Raw genomic sequence first — 16,244 nt, forward strand, 5'->3', positions numbered from 1 at the left:
CCCCTTGTACCTTTTTAATCATAGCCCCCCTTGTACCTTTTTTATCATAGCCCCCCTTGTACCTTTTTTATCATAGCCCCCCTTGTACCTTTTTAAATCATACCCCCTCTTGTACCTTTACCATACCCCCTTGTAGCTTTTTAATGATATCCCCCCTTTGTACCTTTTTTATCATACCCCCTTTGTACCTTTTCTATCATACACCCCCTTGTACCTATTTAAAAAAAAAGCCCGTACTTTTTCTAATTCTTCCCTTCCTCCCTCCATGGCTCTGCATTATTTTACGGCAGCAGGTGCACAAGTCAGGAGCCCGGAGGTCAGGCGTGAGCTTTCCGCATTCCCGCCTGGCCCCGCACCGCTTTCTGAATGGCTGCCAGCAGTTCTTGCAAGTCCCGCAAGAACTGCCACCAGCCATTCAAGAAAGTGGTGCGGGCCCAAGCGCAAGCGTGTAAAGCTTGGGCCTGACTGCCGCACTCCTGACTCGTGCGCCTGCTACCGGAAAATAATGCAGAGCCATGGAGGGAGGGATATACACTGGACCACCAGGCTTGAAAAAGGTATGGCGGTGAAGACAGCGGTGACGGTGACAACAGCGGCGGCAGCGAAATGGTTTGTTTTAAAAAGGTGTGCGGCTGAAAGGTGGTGCGGCTGCAGCGAGAAGGGGTTGCAATTGTACGGGGGTGGCGAGGCAGTGTTTAAAAAGGTGGTGCGGCTGAAAAGTGGTGCGGCTGTGGGGGGTTGCAATTGTACAGGGGTGGGGAGCAGCGGGCAGTGTTTAAAAAGCTGGTGCGCGGGGGGGGGGGTGTTGCAGCCATATGGGGGATTCAAATTTTTCATCTTCGCTTCATAAGAGGTACTGAGATTTCCACCCACATTTGGGTGGAAAAAAAGTACGTCTTATGGAGCAAAAAATACGGTAATATCTTTTGGTAAAATTATTTCTTGCGAAGACATAGTCAGAAACATAAAGTGGCAATAATAAAAAATTGACAGATGTTTCCTAGAACTTGAGATTTAAGAATTCTGTTTTCTTTGCCAAGGAATCCTTGGCAAAGAAAACAGAAAGGATACAGATAACAAAAGCAAAAAAACAGAGTGAAATTAAAATAAAGAGAGAATAAATGAAACAACAACTCAAAAGATAAACAAAAGTGTCCTGGTGAGCTCAAAGAAACCTGGACAGCAGCCTATATTTGTCTGTCAGTCTCTCTCTGACCTGCTGCACAGAGGGATGATCCTTTATCCACTGTTTGAACTCACTGAGGATGAAATACCCCAGGGAGTGCCCTTTCCCCTTCCATTTGCTGCAACTCTCCAACATATCCAAAAGTCCTGTCAGCGGGTCCTCCAGGGTAGCAAATCCCCCTCCAGCTTGTTTCCTGAGCTGCTGAAACATAAAAACATACTGTCATGTCAAAGAATGGGGGTGAGGGGGAAGGAAGCAAAGGAGAGTCAGCAGGGCCCTACCTTCCTTTTAATCTTAAACATCTCTGAACACAAAGGAATCTGGAAAATATTTCAAGATAAATCTGTTGCTACCAGACACCCAAATTTCCTCAGACATGTCCTCCTTTTGAGGACATGTCCAGGGATCCGGACAGCTTTCAAGCTTCTGGCAATGAGCGACGTTGGGACAGCATTCGCGCATGCAACGCACTGCCGTCACACGCAAGCGTGAATGCCATCAGTCGCTCATTTCTTGTGCAGGTCGAGGGGGCAAGCCTGGGGCGGAACGTGGCATGGCCTGCCAGAACGATGCAGGCCTGGGGGCCAGAGCCATGGGTCCGGATTTTCCATTTGGAAAATCTGATAACCCTAACCATACCCGCCTCAGGTGATTTCCTTGCAATTGCAGGTTTCTTTATGGTTGACTGCTCCTAGGCTCCTTCCTACGAAACATAGAAGTAGGAATTGTTTGCCTCCTTTTTTAATACAGAATATGCTTCTATCAGACACTCCTTAGGTGACTTTATATAGTTGCACAGATACAAAATTACCCTCCAAAATACACACAAAAAAGTGCAATATCATCTGCTGCATAGGGCATAAAGCAGAATGTCTCAGTGGTAATTTTCTATAATCATAGAAACATAATGGCAGATAAAGTAGTCTGCCTATCCACAGTAATCATTACCTCTTCTTCTGTCTAAGAGATCCATCGTGCCTATCCCATGCTTTCTTGAATTCACACACAGTCTCTGTCTCCACCACCTCTTCCGGGAGACTGTCCCACGCACCCTTACATTACTCTTAACTTCATCCTATCATCTCTTAACTTCATCCTATGCCCTCTCATTCCAGAGCTTCCTTTCAAATGAAAGACTTGGCTCATGTGTATTTACACCATATGGGTATTTAAATGTCTCTTTCATATCTCCCCTCTTTCCTCCAAAGTATCCAGATTGAGATCTTTAAGTCTGTCCCCATACGCCTTATGACAAAGACCACGCACTATTTTAGTAGCCTTCCTCTGGACCGCCTCCATCCTTTTTATATCTTTTTGAAGGTGTGGTCTCCAGAATAATATATAATATTCTAAACTAGTATTTTAGCCTGTTACATTAACAAGTGCTAGAATATATGTCTGTGTGTCTTTCTTTATTTCTGTCTCTCTCTCCCTCCTGCTGTCTTTTTTTCTGTCTATCTCTCTCCCTGGCCCCCTTTGTCTGTCTGTCTTTCTGTGTCTCTCCCTGCCCCTGTGTCTTTCTTCTTTTCTTTCTGTCTCCCTTCCTCCCACTGTCTTTCTTTCTATCTGTCTGTCGCTCTCCCTGCCTCCTATGCAGCAGCATTTCTCTCCCCCCATTTCCCTGTGCAGCAGCCACAGCAGCATACCCTCCCCTCCATTTCCTTCCCCCCACACCACTTCCCTGTGTAGCAGCAGCGTTTCCCCTACCCCCCCCTTTCCCTTTTCGCGGTCTAGCCAGCTTCTTTAGTCCCTTACCGCCGCCCCCCTTCCCTTCCTGCGGTCCCGACAAACCTGCCGACTCCAGCAGCGTCTGCAGCACTGTACACACGCTGCTTCGGGGCCTTCTACTGCCATGATTTGCTCTGCCGCGTCTCTGATGATGTCATCAGGGACGTTCCAGAGTAAATCAGGGCAGTAGAAGGCCCCGAAGCAGCGTGTGTAGAGTGCTGCTGGAGTCAGCAGGTTTGGAGTCAGGACCGCGGGAAGGGAAGGGGGGGCAAGAAGGGACTAAGTGAGCCGGTCGGATCACGGGAAGGGAAGGGGGGCAGCAAGGGACTAAGTGAGCCGGTCAGACGTCGGGATAACTGACTTAACGATCCTGTGGAGAGCAGAGAGCAGGGAGTCCAGCACTGGCGGCCAATCCTGCGAGTGTAGGTAGGGGCTGGGGACTCTCGCATGCGCACTCTTGCGGCCACGGACCTACAGAACATGGAACAGGGAAAACGGAACACGCAAGTAGGAGTGCGCATGTGCGGCTAGGGTTTTATTATATAGGATAAGGTCTCACCAGAGTCTTATAAAGGGGCATCAATAACTGATTTTCCTACTTGCCATAACTCTTCCTATGCAGCCTAGCAGCCTTCTAGTTTTCGCCATCACCTTTTTAACCTGGTCACCTTAAGATCATCACATACAATCACATCCAAGTCCCGCTCATCTGTCCTGCACAAAAGTTAAGTTCTTCACCACCTAAACTGTACCATTCCTTCGGGTTTTTGCAGCCCAAATGCATGACCTTGCATTTCTTAGCATTAAATTTTAGCTGCCAAATTTCAGACCAAGTTTCGCTAGATCTTTCTTCATGTTATTCACACCATCCAGGGTATCTACTCTATTGCAGACTTTGGTATCATCAACAAACAGGCAAATCTTGAAAACCCTTCAGCAATATCGCTTATAAAAATGTTAAAAGAACAGGGCCAACAGAACCTTAATGAACATCACTGGTAACACCCCTTTCCTCATAGTGATCTCCATTGACCACTACCCTCTTGTCTTCCACTCAACCAGTTCCTGAGCCAGTCCATCACTTTGGGGCCCATCCTGTTGGCACTCACTTTAGTAGATGTCTGAGTAGAACACAGTAAAATGCTTTGCTAAAATCTAAATATACCACATCTAGTGCACTACCTCTATCCAATTCTCTGTCTCCCAATCAAAGAAATTGATCAGATCTGTCTGACAAGACCTACCTCTAGTGAATCCATGTTGCCTCTTCTCCTGTAATCCTCCAGATTCCAGAAACTTCACCATTCTCTGTTTTTAAAGCATTTCCATTAATTTGTTTATCACAGAAGTCAGACTTACCGGCCTGTAATTCCCTACTTCTTCCTTACTTCCACTTTTATGGAGAGAGACCACATCTGCCCTTCTCCAGTCCTCTGGTACAACTCCTGACTCCTAACTCCAGCCCCATTCCTTTGTCTACTTTTAATTTAGCTAGTTCCTCATTAACACAACCTTCTGAAAATTGATCAGGGTCTACCACTGGCGCTTCTGCTGTGAACACAGAACAGAAATATTTGTTAAGCAATTCAGCCTTTTCTTTATCAACTTCTACATATTTCTCCCCTTCACTTTTGAGTTTCACAATGCCACTTTTGCACTTCTTTCCATCACTGATATATCTTTTAAAAATGTCTTGTCTCTTCATTTTACCGTGTCAGCTATTTTTTTCTTCCATTTGCATCTTTGCTTTCCTGACTGCTCAACCAGCCTCTCTTAACTTTTGCAGCTTTTTTTGCCTGTCTTCTTCTTTCTGTGATCTTTTATAATTTATGAAAGCTAACCTCTTTTTCCTTACCTTCTGAGCTACTACTTTTGAGAACCAAAGTGGCCTTCTTTTACTCTTACTATTACTTACTTGCTTCACAAAAAGATTTGTCCCCATACAATAACTCTTTTCAGTTTTGCCCATTGCATTTCTGCTCCTTCCAGGCATTTCCATCCAGACAACAATTCCTTGACGTAATCCCCCATCCACATAAAGTTAGTTTTTTAAAAGTCTAGAGCTTTTACTTTTGAATGAGCCCATCTTAATATTAAACTGTACGATACAGTGATCACTGGATGCCAGATGATCACCCACTAATATCAGAAATACTTTCCCCATTTGTAAGCACTAAGTCCAGTATGACCCCATCCCGCAATGTTCTCCCCAGAAATTTTTTCCAGCCAGGTGGCTTGAAAACGTAGCTAGGTGGGGCGGGATGGAGAAATTTTGTAGTGGGAAAAATTAAATGTGCACTATTTTTATTAGTTAATTATTATTAATTATTTTCCAATGCTCAATATGACTTCCTTTTTTAAGGTTTAACACTTGTGCCAGAATATTTTTGTATTAAATTTAAGAAGTATCCAATTCAGGATCCTGCAACCCTAACAAAAATTTAAAATAATTGTTATGGCATAAATCAAGAGGCACAAGTATTTTCGCAGTCAGGAAGAAAAGTGAAAACAATAGAAAAAAAAGTATGGGAAACCTAAGAAAAATTAAAAAAATATTCTTCAAAGCCAACTTGCATATGCAGAAGGTGTCATCAGTTAAATATTTATTCTTCTTTTCTTCCTAGAGGTCCAGTTGTCTGCAGCTTTCCCATAATCAAAGTCCCTAGGATCTGGGCCCTCCAAAGAGATTAGCATGAGATTATTTAGCGTGCTTTGATTCATGCGATTTCTCAAACATGTCTTGATCCTTTTAAGGGCAGAAAATCCTCTTTCACATTTAGCTGTACTCACTGGGATCACTAGCCCAATATGAGCTAGTTTGGCTAAATTTGGAAATGACTGAGCTCTGATGTTGCCATTTTTAGTAAAATCAATTTTGGACTGAAATCTTTGTATGATTGACTTCTGATAATTTTTGACGCAACTGTTCATTCTTACCTGCTACTTTTTAAACTGGAGGGCTACCATTTTTGGAGTAATGATAGAAAAGAATTTCAGCAGACTCATTTGAATCGTGAGTTTCTGCATTGAAAACTTTTGAAAAGCTGGAAATAATTGGTATGTCAGGGAATTTTGCATTTAGGTGTTTAGGTATTTGTCAAATATTGCAGTTTTGAATGACATTACATCACTCTGTATATAAACAATGCTGAGATCTGACCATTCTTCTGCCAGACAATGATGAAGGCTTTGAAAATATCTCCCAGGAGTGTCTTGCAACTCCATGATGGACAATTCTGTGGAGAGCAAAATTGGCTCAATTTCGGTAAGACTGACATCTTGTCTTTGCCAAGCCTTAGATAAGTTGGACAACAAAGGTAATACGTCTGAAAGCATCATCAGAGAGGAAACAAAATTGTACATTTTAATACATCTGCTTAATCCTTAAGCTGTGATGTAATTTTGTTCAGTGGCCTCTCTTTCCAGGACAGCTATGACACTCATCGTACACTGTCGTAGTGACTGTACTGCAGTCATGACACAGCCATCTAGTGTCACTGGCCATTTTCAGCTTAATCTGGGGAATGTTCAGAATATTTTGGATTTTCATTAAACCAGCCATCCTAACTGAAGAATTTTGGAAGAAATAGAATAGCTGCCTTAAGATGTCATTCAGTTTTGTTAAATAAGGTACAACAGCTGCTGCTTGGGCACTCGCAAAAACCAATCAATGGCTGCTGACCAAGAGTCCATATCGATGGTAGTTGACCAAGTCCAGATGTTTTATCTTTAAGCAGTTTTGCCACACCTTTCTGTTTCCTGATCATAACAGCCGCTCCATCTGACCCTAGTCCAACCAGATTAGCAGTTTTCAAGCCTATAGTGTTCTTAATCTCACCCAGTGTGTTGGTTACCATATATACTCGAATATAAGTCGATCCGACTATAAGTTGAGACCTCCTTTTCCCCCCCAAAAGGAGGAAAAATGGTTGACTCAAATATAAGTTGGGCGGCTTAATATTCAAGTACCCTGCCCTGTCAGGCTCTGCACCCAGCTCCCTTTCTGCCAGGCATTGCACCCAGCACCCTTCCCTCCTTCCCCTGTCGGGCATTGCACCTAGCACCCTTCCTGTCAGGCATTTCACCCAGCTCCCTTCCTGTCAGGCACTGCACCCAGGCTTCCCAGGCATTACTCCCAGACCTCCCTTCCTGTCAGGCATTGCACCCATTGCACCCTTCCTGTCAGGCATTGCACCCAGCCTCCTTCCTTCCTTCCCTCCCTCCCCTGTCAGACTCTGCACCCAGCATCCTTCCTTCCTTCCCCCGTCAGACTCTGCACCCTCCCTCCCTCCCAGGCTCTGCACCCTGCCCCAATCTCATACCTCTACCGCCGATCCCCGGTAGAGGTGCAGCGGGCAGAAGTAAACTTTCCAAGTTCCTGCTCCGCTGTTAACAGACTTCCGCGAGTGTCTTCGGCCGCGCTGAAAAGCACGAGCAGGCGAGTGATTTGACGCTGCTGCTCAGTGCTGAGCGGTTTCCTTAATAGCTCCCGCAGCTTGTCAAACACCGTTATATGTGGCAACTCATTGCCAACCAATACATGGATCTTAAAGTTCCCACAAAGGCATCTCTCTGTATGTTATTTAGCACAGATACAGATCTTTCAATTTGACCGATTCCAGTTTGCTCTAGTACATGCTTTCCTAAAAGGTCAGCAAAAGACTCAATATGTTTTACTTTTTTTTTTTTTTTTTTAAGATTGAACCAATTTTTTATTGATGAGAATAAAAAGAAAAATATAAAGCAGCCATTCACACCATGGTATCCACTACATAAACAAAAATGTAACAGGCCACAGAATAAATGTGTGTGTTACTTTTTTCATGGTCCAGCAAGCTTTCTTTTTGAATTCTTATGCATGGCACATTTACCTAAGGTAACTCCCTCCTTGGGGAAGGGGGGTTGAATATTTCATGCACAATGAGCACCACATACCATTTTCTTTGACATTTAGCCAATCAAAATCTTTAAACCATTGTTTGTTTATGCAGGATAAGCAGTGCTTAGATTTATCAATTGGCAGAGTGTGTGCTGAAGAGATTTCCCCTGATGTCTGAAATTATATCAGCAGTTGACACTGTATCTTCATTCATTTTTTGGCGTCTCTTTTCTGAAATAACTGAGCAGTGTTGTTTTCTGAACACTTTTTTTACTCATGTTGGTAAAACGGTTGGAAAAAATTTAAAGTACCTATGAATAAGACTTTTGAGTGGGAAAGTGGGAACCTGTTGGATACTCAATGCACATTTGCACTATGGCAGGGCAAGATATGAACAAAAAAAGGGAATGGCAGATGGGTCACTTTACAAAACCTTCAGCAATTCAGTGACAAAACTTTTGCTCAGGACACAGTGTGTGCTGCAAGAGTTTCTGCATACTTGCAATATGGACGCAGGTCCAAATAAGAGCAAATATAAGAACAGCAGATGGGGGTCACTTTAACAAAACCCTCAGTATCTGCAAATATAAAAACGGCAGAGGGAGTCACTTTAACAGGAACCACAGTGGATTTTTGCGCACACAACACACCTAATGCTTAAACAACTATATATATATTAGCTTGCTATGTACTGAACAAGAAGAGAGCAGCTGTATACCTAGCACCACTACACAGACTGAACTGACACTGAGAACAGAGACGTCACTTCCTGGTACCCTTTTTCTTTATTCTCTCCTTCCATCCAGTATGTGTTCTCTTTCTCCACTTCCATTCAGCACCTGCTCTCCCCTCTCAACTAACATCCAATGTCTGCCCTCTTCTCCCTCTCCCTTCTCCCCATTTCCATCATCTGCCCTCATCTCCTTCTCTCTCCCCCCCTTCTCCCCACTTCCATCATCTGCCCACTTAACTTTTCCCCCTAGTTGGCCCATCTCCCTCCCTTCCCCTCACCTTCTCGGGTCACTTTTCCGATGTTTTCTTTGTCAAACGAGCCCTGGCATCAACAGCAAATGTTATCTTGCAAGCGGTGCTTGGCCCAAGGCTTCCCCTCTGACACAAGCCTCTAAGGCAGAAACAGGAAGCTGCATCAGAGTGGAAGCTTTGGGCCAAGCACCGCTTGCAAGATAACATTTGCCGTTGATGCCAGAGCCCATTTGATAAAGAAAACATCAGAAAGGTAACCACGAAGGTGAGGGAGATGGGTCAGTTAGAGAGAAAAATGCCTGGAACGCGAGGACCCAAACTGCCCTAAATCACCGCACCGAGATGACTGCCGGGTGCTCAGGAGGAGCACCCAGTTATAAGATGCTAAGGAGAACACTGAGGTGGGTATATCATAAGGAAATTGAGGGTCAAATCATAAGACCTTCTATAACATCCTGTGACCATTGCTTTAATCATGTATACTCACACCTCCTTCCTGTTCCTTACATTAATCAACTGATACTAATATTATACATTCACAACTATGGCCAGTGTGTTTTACTACTCAACAACTGTTAATACTTTGTTGGTACTTCATCTCTATCAACTAGGTTGGAAAATAAGAGAATGGCAACATTTATCTTCTGTGGTAATCACCACTGATCCTCAATTGCCTTATGATATACCCACCTTCAAGAGCTGAATTGATTTGGTGAGAGTGTTTTCAACAGTGAATAAGAGTTACATAAAATATGCTTTGAGTAGGTTTATAAGGTACAGCAAGTAGTTCCAATTAAGTGAAATAACATCTTTTGAAGGAATATTGGTTCTATGTTAATCATTCATTTGCCTACTGACTTTATATTGATTTCATATATGGACAGAATGTTTTGAGACCCAGAATGTTTTGAGACCCAGTTACTGGTGTTCTTAAAAACCCAAATAATAGCAACATTCCATGCTACCGTCCCATGTCTGTCTTAATAGCAAACTACGGACTTTTCCTCCAGGAAGTTGTCCAAAGTCATAGTGGAGAGCCTAAATTCTTTGCTTTGGTCTTTACAAAAGAAGATGTAAGAGATCTAGCAGAACAGGAAATGGTATGCTAGGGTGATGATGAGGAGGAACTGAAAGAAAAAGTTAAAAGGGATAAATTATCTGGACCGGATGGTATACATCCCACCAGGGCCGCCATCAGGGCAGTACTACCAGTCCTGCATCCAGGGGCCCGGAGCTGACAGGGGGCCCGGGCTCACCCAGGGTCCTAGGCCACAGTTCTTCAACCGCCGGTCCGCAGGAAATTTTTGCCGGTCTGCGCAGGGCCGGCAAGATTGACTCCCTTCAATTTCCCTCCGGTCCGCACAGGGCCAGCAAGATCAACAGCTGAAGTCTGCGCTGGGCCGGAGAGATCTTGGGGAGCCTCCGACAGTGGCTTTCTCCCCTCTCTGCAGCTCTCCTTTACTTCCCAGCGCAGCGATTCATGAAGGCTGCCTCGGGGCTTTTGCTGAGTCGCGGCTGCCTCTGATGATGCAACTTCCTCTTTCCTCAGAGGCAGCGCGACCCAACAAAGGACCCGAGACTGCCTTCCTGAATCGCTGCGCTGGGAAGTAAGGAGAGCTGCTGGGAGGGGAGAAAGACACTATTGGAGTCTGGGAAGCTGCTGGGCAAGGGGAAACAGGGACAGCTGCTACTGGAGAGGGAGAAGGATAGATGTTGCTGGGAGGGGAGGAGGGAAAGGAATCTGGGAAGCTGCTGGGCAAGGGAAAAAAAGGGACAGCTGCTACTGGACCTGGAGGGAAGGAGAAGGAGAGATGCTGCTGGGAGGGGAGGAGGGAAAGGAGTCTGGGAAGCTGCTGGGCAAGGGAAAAAAAGGGACAGCTGCTACTGAACCTGGAGGGAAACTTGTGGGCAAGGGAAAAAAAAAGGGACAGCTGCTACTGGAGAGGGAGAAGGAGAGATGCTGCTGGGAGGGGAGGAAGGGAAGAGAGTTACTGCTGGACAGGAGGAGGAGGGAAGGGAGAATGAAAAAAGGAAGGAAACAGCTGGCAGAGAGATTAGAGGAGGGGAAGGGGAGACACAGGCATGAGAAAGTAGAGAGATTGATGATAGGAAGGGGTCAGCAGAAAAATAAGCAGAGAGGGACAACGATGATAGATCTGGTGTAGGAGAGATAAAAATGAAGAGAGCAGTGAAGCTGGAATGAATCATGTAAAAAGGAGAGAGGGGGCACAAGCTGGATGGAAAGGGGAGAGGGGCATAGAAAGAAGACAGATACCATATGGAAGGGGGAGAGGACAGACAGTGGATGGAAGGGGCAGATGCTGGATTGAAGAGACAGAGAGGGCAGGCGCAGGAAGGAAGAGAGTGAAAAGAAGATTGAAAGCAGAAACCAGAGATGACAAAAGGTAGAAAAAAATAATTTTATTTCTATTTTATGATTAGAATATATCAGATTTGAAATATATATCCTGCTAGAGCTGGTGTTAGACATAACTGGGGACTGCAAAACCCAGGCAGTGCTTCTTTAGCTTCTAGCTGGCTTAGGGCGCTCTCTGACCAGGGGGCAGTTGCCCTAGTTGCATTCCCCTAAAACTATTCCTGTCATGTGTGACTGCAGTATTCTGTTAGCATGATATTTCTGTGTAGCATTCTGTAATAATTTGGCTTGTTCAGTTTTCTTGATAGTAGAGGGGATATATGTGAAGGGGAGGGGAGACAGGGGTTTTGTTGATCCTTGCTCTGAATTATTTGTATTTATAAATGACAATTGTACAGAATATTGTTTCTTTTTATACTTTAATAAAATACATTCAATATAAAATCATAACTGAGACTTGTGTGGATGGGATCAGATGATTTGTGGGGACCGAGCTCACAGAGATGGGGTAGAAACGGGGTTTTTAAATTTTAGTCCTAGTAATTTGTCGGTCCACAAAATAATTCTGTTTTTTCTGCCGGTCCACGGGTGTAAAAAGGTTGAAGAACACTGTCCTAGGCCACCATAGCATAAATTCCTGTATTATGCTTCTGCTGTGCACAACAATAAACAATAAACACTGCTGTCATACTTTTTTTGTCCCCTGCCGATTTCCTGATAGCACCCCCCCGGACAAAAGTGGATCCGTCTACCTCGCCCGCGGCCACAGCCAGCAATATACTAGGTGCGTGCCTCTCGTCTCCTGACTCCTTCACCAAGGCCCGCCCTCTCTCCACTCCGATTGGCTTGGGCTTAGGGTGCCTAGCCAATCAGGAGACACATCACTTGCCTGCTACTGAATCTGCGAGAGCGGGTCGGCCGGATGATGTCACCACGTCTCTAGGAGGACAGGACGAGAGGAGCAGCACGAGGAGCTGCAGAACTAGTAAGGCAGTGATCAATTTAAACATGCACCTTTCTTCCTCCATCCCATAACACACACAGCCTGGTGGTGATGATTATCAGATTGATTCATGAATATATAATGATGTTATGAGTGTGCACCTCTTCCTTCCCATCCTCCTTAGCATGTCACATACAGCATGTTACATTACACAAAGTCTGTGTAATGTAACATGCTGTATGTGACATGCTGAGGAGGATGGGAAGGAAGAGGTGCACACTCATAACATCATTATATATTCATTAATAGCTGCATGTTAATGATGTGCTCATATGCACTTATTTATCATCATAACATATACATCATCATTAACATGCAGCTGTGGATGTTTAAGGACAGGCTGAGGAGGATGGATGGGAAGGAAGGAAGGTGCACATATCAACATATCGTACATTTTTAACATGCATGATGCAGCTATAGGCAAGCTGAGGAGGATGGGATCATACAGATGTGTATGTTTAGATATGCGCTCAGATGTGTAGTTTTTTCTGATATATTTATTAAGCTTACAGTATTTATAAAAACACATTTAATACTTGTTACAAAAAATATTGTGCAATTGTGATCTACTTCTGGCCTACAAAGGTCAAAAGAAATCCTTAACTGAGATTTTACATTCAAAAGTGAATTATAGCTACTAGCACTATGATTTATTAGTTATTTATTATGCAGATGTTTGTTAGTTTGTTATTAGTTCAGTATTAGACATATGTTAGTTTAGAATAGATAGGTATAGATTTTGTTTAGTTTAGGTTAGGTTAGGGCCCTGCTGAAAGAGTCTACCTTGACGTGGTTGCAGGCTTACAAATCTTTTGGTCAAAGAGTGCGGCGACAGAGAAAAGTATGTGTGTATTCGGCCCATGGAAGAAGGGGGGGGTCGGGGGGGAAGGGGTGCGTGGAGGGCCCAATAGGATTGCTCAGTAAGGAGCCCAGAAATTTCTGATGGCGGCCCTGCATCCCACATTACTAAAGGAACTCAAACATGAAATTGCTGACCTGCTATTAGTGATCTGTAACCTTTCCGCCTCCTCCCCCCCACCCTTCTGATTGTTGCTCCCCCCTTTCATCTAATATGCTTTGTTCTCCCTTCTCATAAATTCAATTGTATCCTCTTACAGTACACACTGTATGTGCTCTGTATTTAGCCCTTCCCTCACCTAAATTGTTAATGTAAACTAGTTTGACCCTACGATTGCCTTGTTATGTTCTTCTTTTTTCAATCACACTGTATGTAATTCATCTATCTGTTGTGAACCGCCTAGAACTCCTTGGGTATGGCGGTATACAAAATAAATTATTATTACCTGAAGATTGTAGGGGGCCAATGTTACGCCGATTTTTAAAAAAGGTTCCACGGGAGATCCGGGAAATTACAGACCGGTAAGCCTGATTTCAGTACCGGGCAAAATGGTGGAAACAATTATAAAAAATAAAATTGTGGAACAGGTAGACAAACAAGATTTAATGAGATGGAGTCAGCATGGGTTCAGTCGAGGGAGATCTTGCCTTACCAATTTGCTTGACTTCTTTGAAGGTTTGTATACACATTTGGATAAAGGTATGCCGATTGATATAGTGTATCTAGATTTTCAGAAAGCTTTTGACAAAGTTACTCCTGAGAGGCTCATGAGAAAATTAAAGAGTCATGGGATAGGAGGCAAAGTCCAGTTGTGAATTAGGAATTGGTTATTGGATAGAAAACAGAGGGTAGGTTTAAATGGTCATTTCTCTCAATGGAGGAGAGTAAACAGTGGAGTGCCACAGGGACCTGTACTGGGACCGGTGCTATTTAACTTATTTATAAACGATCTGGAAATTGGAACGATGAGTGAGGTAATTAAATTTGCAGATGACACTAAACTGTTCAAAGTTGTTAAAATGCATGCGGACTGTGAAACATTGCAGGCAGACCTTAGGAAATTGGAAGACTTAGTATCCAAATGGCGAATGAAATTAAATGTGGACAAATGCAAAATCACGTATATTAGGAAGAATAACCACAGTTACCGGATGCTAGGATCCACCTTGGGGATTAGCGCCCAAGAAAGGGATCTGGGTGTCATTGTAGACAATACAATGAAACCTTCCACCAAATGTGTGGTGGCAGCCAAAAACGCAAACAAGATGCTAGGAATTATTTTAAAAGGGATAGTTAACAAGACTAAATATATTATAACTAGTGTTTAAGCCCGTTAGATTAACGGATGCTAGATGTCTCCTGCTTTTGAACCTGGGCAGGGGCAGAGGCAGAGCCGGGGCGGGAGGGAGTGACGGTGGGAGAGCAATTTCAAAGCTTCAGCAGCGGCGGCTCCTTGACCAATCTGCGCTTACAACGTCCCCACACTTGTGGTCTGGCTGGCTCCCCCACCAAAGCCCTTCGCAGCGGCAGCCCCTCCCACATCCGTCCCCGTGTCCCAAGCCTCTCCGAAGGCCGGCTCCCACGAAAATGGTACCCCTCTGTCCAAAGCCGCAGCGGAAGCCTCCCTCAAGACACATTTCAAATCTGACATATTGTAATCACAAAACAGAAAATAAAATTATTTTTCTTACCTTTTGTTGTCTGGTCATTATTCATATCATGTAGGGGTCCCAGGCTATGGTTGGCTTTTGATAACTCGCTTGCCAGGTCCCCTTCTTTCTTCTTCCCTCCCTCCATCCCTGCAGCTGAAGACAGGCACCTCCCCCCAGTGGTCTGAGACAGGAGGGAGCAGTTAGGAGAAGGTCTGAGGGCAAAGAGGGGCTCAACAGCACACAACCACCTTTCCTTCCCTCCCTCCATCAGGTGCTCCAGTGGTCTGAGACAGGAGGGAGCAGTTAGGAGAGGGTCTAAGGCTAAAGAGGGGCTCAACAGCGCCCAACCACCTTTCCTTCCCTCCCTCCATCAGGTGCAGTGAATCCACCAATGTTAAAAGGAGCCGCGTCGAAATCGGAGGCCTGCCACTGCTGTAGCACGTTCCCCTCTGCCTTGGTCCCGCCCCTTCTCTGACATATGGGACCGCGGCAGAGGGAATGTGTTACGGTGGCGGCAGGGCTCCAATTTCAAAGCGGCTCCTTTTAACATAGGCGGAGCTGAACTGTACCTGATAGAGGAAGGGAAGGAACGGTGGGCCAAATTTCGGCAACGGCAGGAATTGTTTTGCGGGCCAAGCACCGTGAAACTTTGTTTCTTTAGGCAGCCCCGGTTGTTTACTTGGATTCAATGTGAGCCGGGTGAGGAAGGCCGCCGCAGCCTCGCGGCTAGGTAGGGGGACAACAATGGCTCTTATGCTCAAGCCCCCGCCGCAGCTCCTCTCTCGATCCTGGTGCGGTTCGAGAGGGGAGTCGTGGCGGCGGCTTGAACATAAGCGCGATTGTTGTCCCCCTACCTAGCTGCGAGGCTGCGGCGGGGTTTCCATGGCAACCCGATCGCGGATCTCAGTGTAGGGCCGGGTCTGGCGGCGCCGTGTAGTGCGGAAGCGGGAGGCGGGACCTCAGCACAGCGCCGCCGGCCCCCAGGAGCTCGAGGCCGGCTGCGGACATGCCTGGCGTGGCATGGTGCAGGAGGAACAGTGATCGGTGGAGAGCAGGTGATGACAGTGATAGGTGGCGCGAGGTGGAGAGTAGGTGATGACGTAAAACGTGCGCATGCGCACTCGTGTTTTCGGGACGGATCAGGGAACACGTTTTTTTTAGTGCGCATGCGCGGCCTAGCATTTTATTATATTAGATGCCTCTATCACTCCATGATGCAACTTTACCTGGAGTATTGCGTTCAATTCTGGTCTCCTTATCTCAAGAAAGATATAGCAGCACTAGAAAAGGTTCAAAGAAGAATGACCAAAATGACAAAGGGGATGGAACTCCTCTCGTATGAGGAAATACTAAAAAGGTTAGGGTTCTTCAGCTTGAAAAAGAGAAGGCTAAGGGGAGATATGATTGAAATCTACAAAATCCTGAGTGGAGTAGAACAGATACAAGTGGATCAATTTTTCACTCCATCAAAAATTACAAAGACTAGGGACACTCGATGAAATTGCAGGGAAATACTTTTAAAACCAATAGGAGGAAATATTTTTTCACTCAGAGAATAGTTAAGCTCTGGAACTCG

General features: G+C 45.0%; 1 protein-coding gene across 2 annotated transcripts in view; it reads right to left on the minus strand.

The window, feature by feature from the left end:
- Positions 1-16,244, minus strand: part of EXD3 (exonuclease 3'-5' domain containing 3) — a 411,655-nt gene that overhangs the window by 328,305 nt on the left and 67,106 nt on the right. For both annotated transcript variants that reach the window (XR_004540939.1, XM_033961769.1), the window contains exon 4: positions 1,217-1,387. Coding sequence is in view for 1 of the 2 variants with exons in the window: in XM_033961769.1 (XP_033817660.1) it covers positions 1,217-1,387 (171 nt within the window). In the remaining variant the exon portion in view is untranslated. The remainder of the gene's footprint in view (positions 1-1,216; positions 1,388-16,244) is intronic.

Source organism: Geotrypetes seraphini, chromosome 10, assembly GCF_902459505.1.
Source record: "Geotrypetes seraphini chromosome 10, aGeoSer1.1, whole genome shotgun sequence".
NCBI lineage: Eukaryota > Metazoa > Chordata > Amphibia > Gymnophiona > Dermophiidae > Geotrypetes > Geotrypetes seraphini.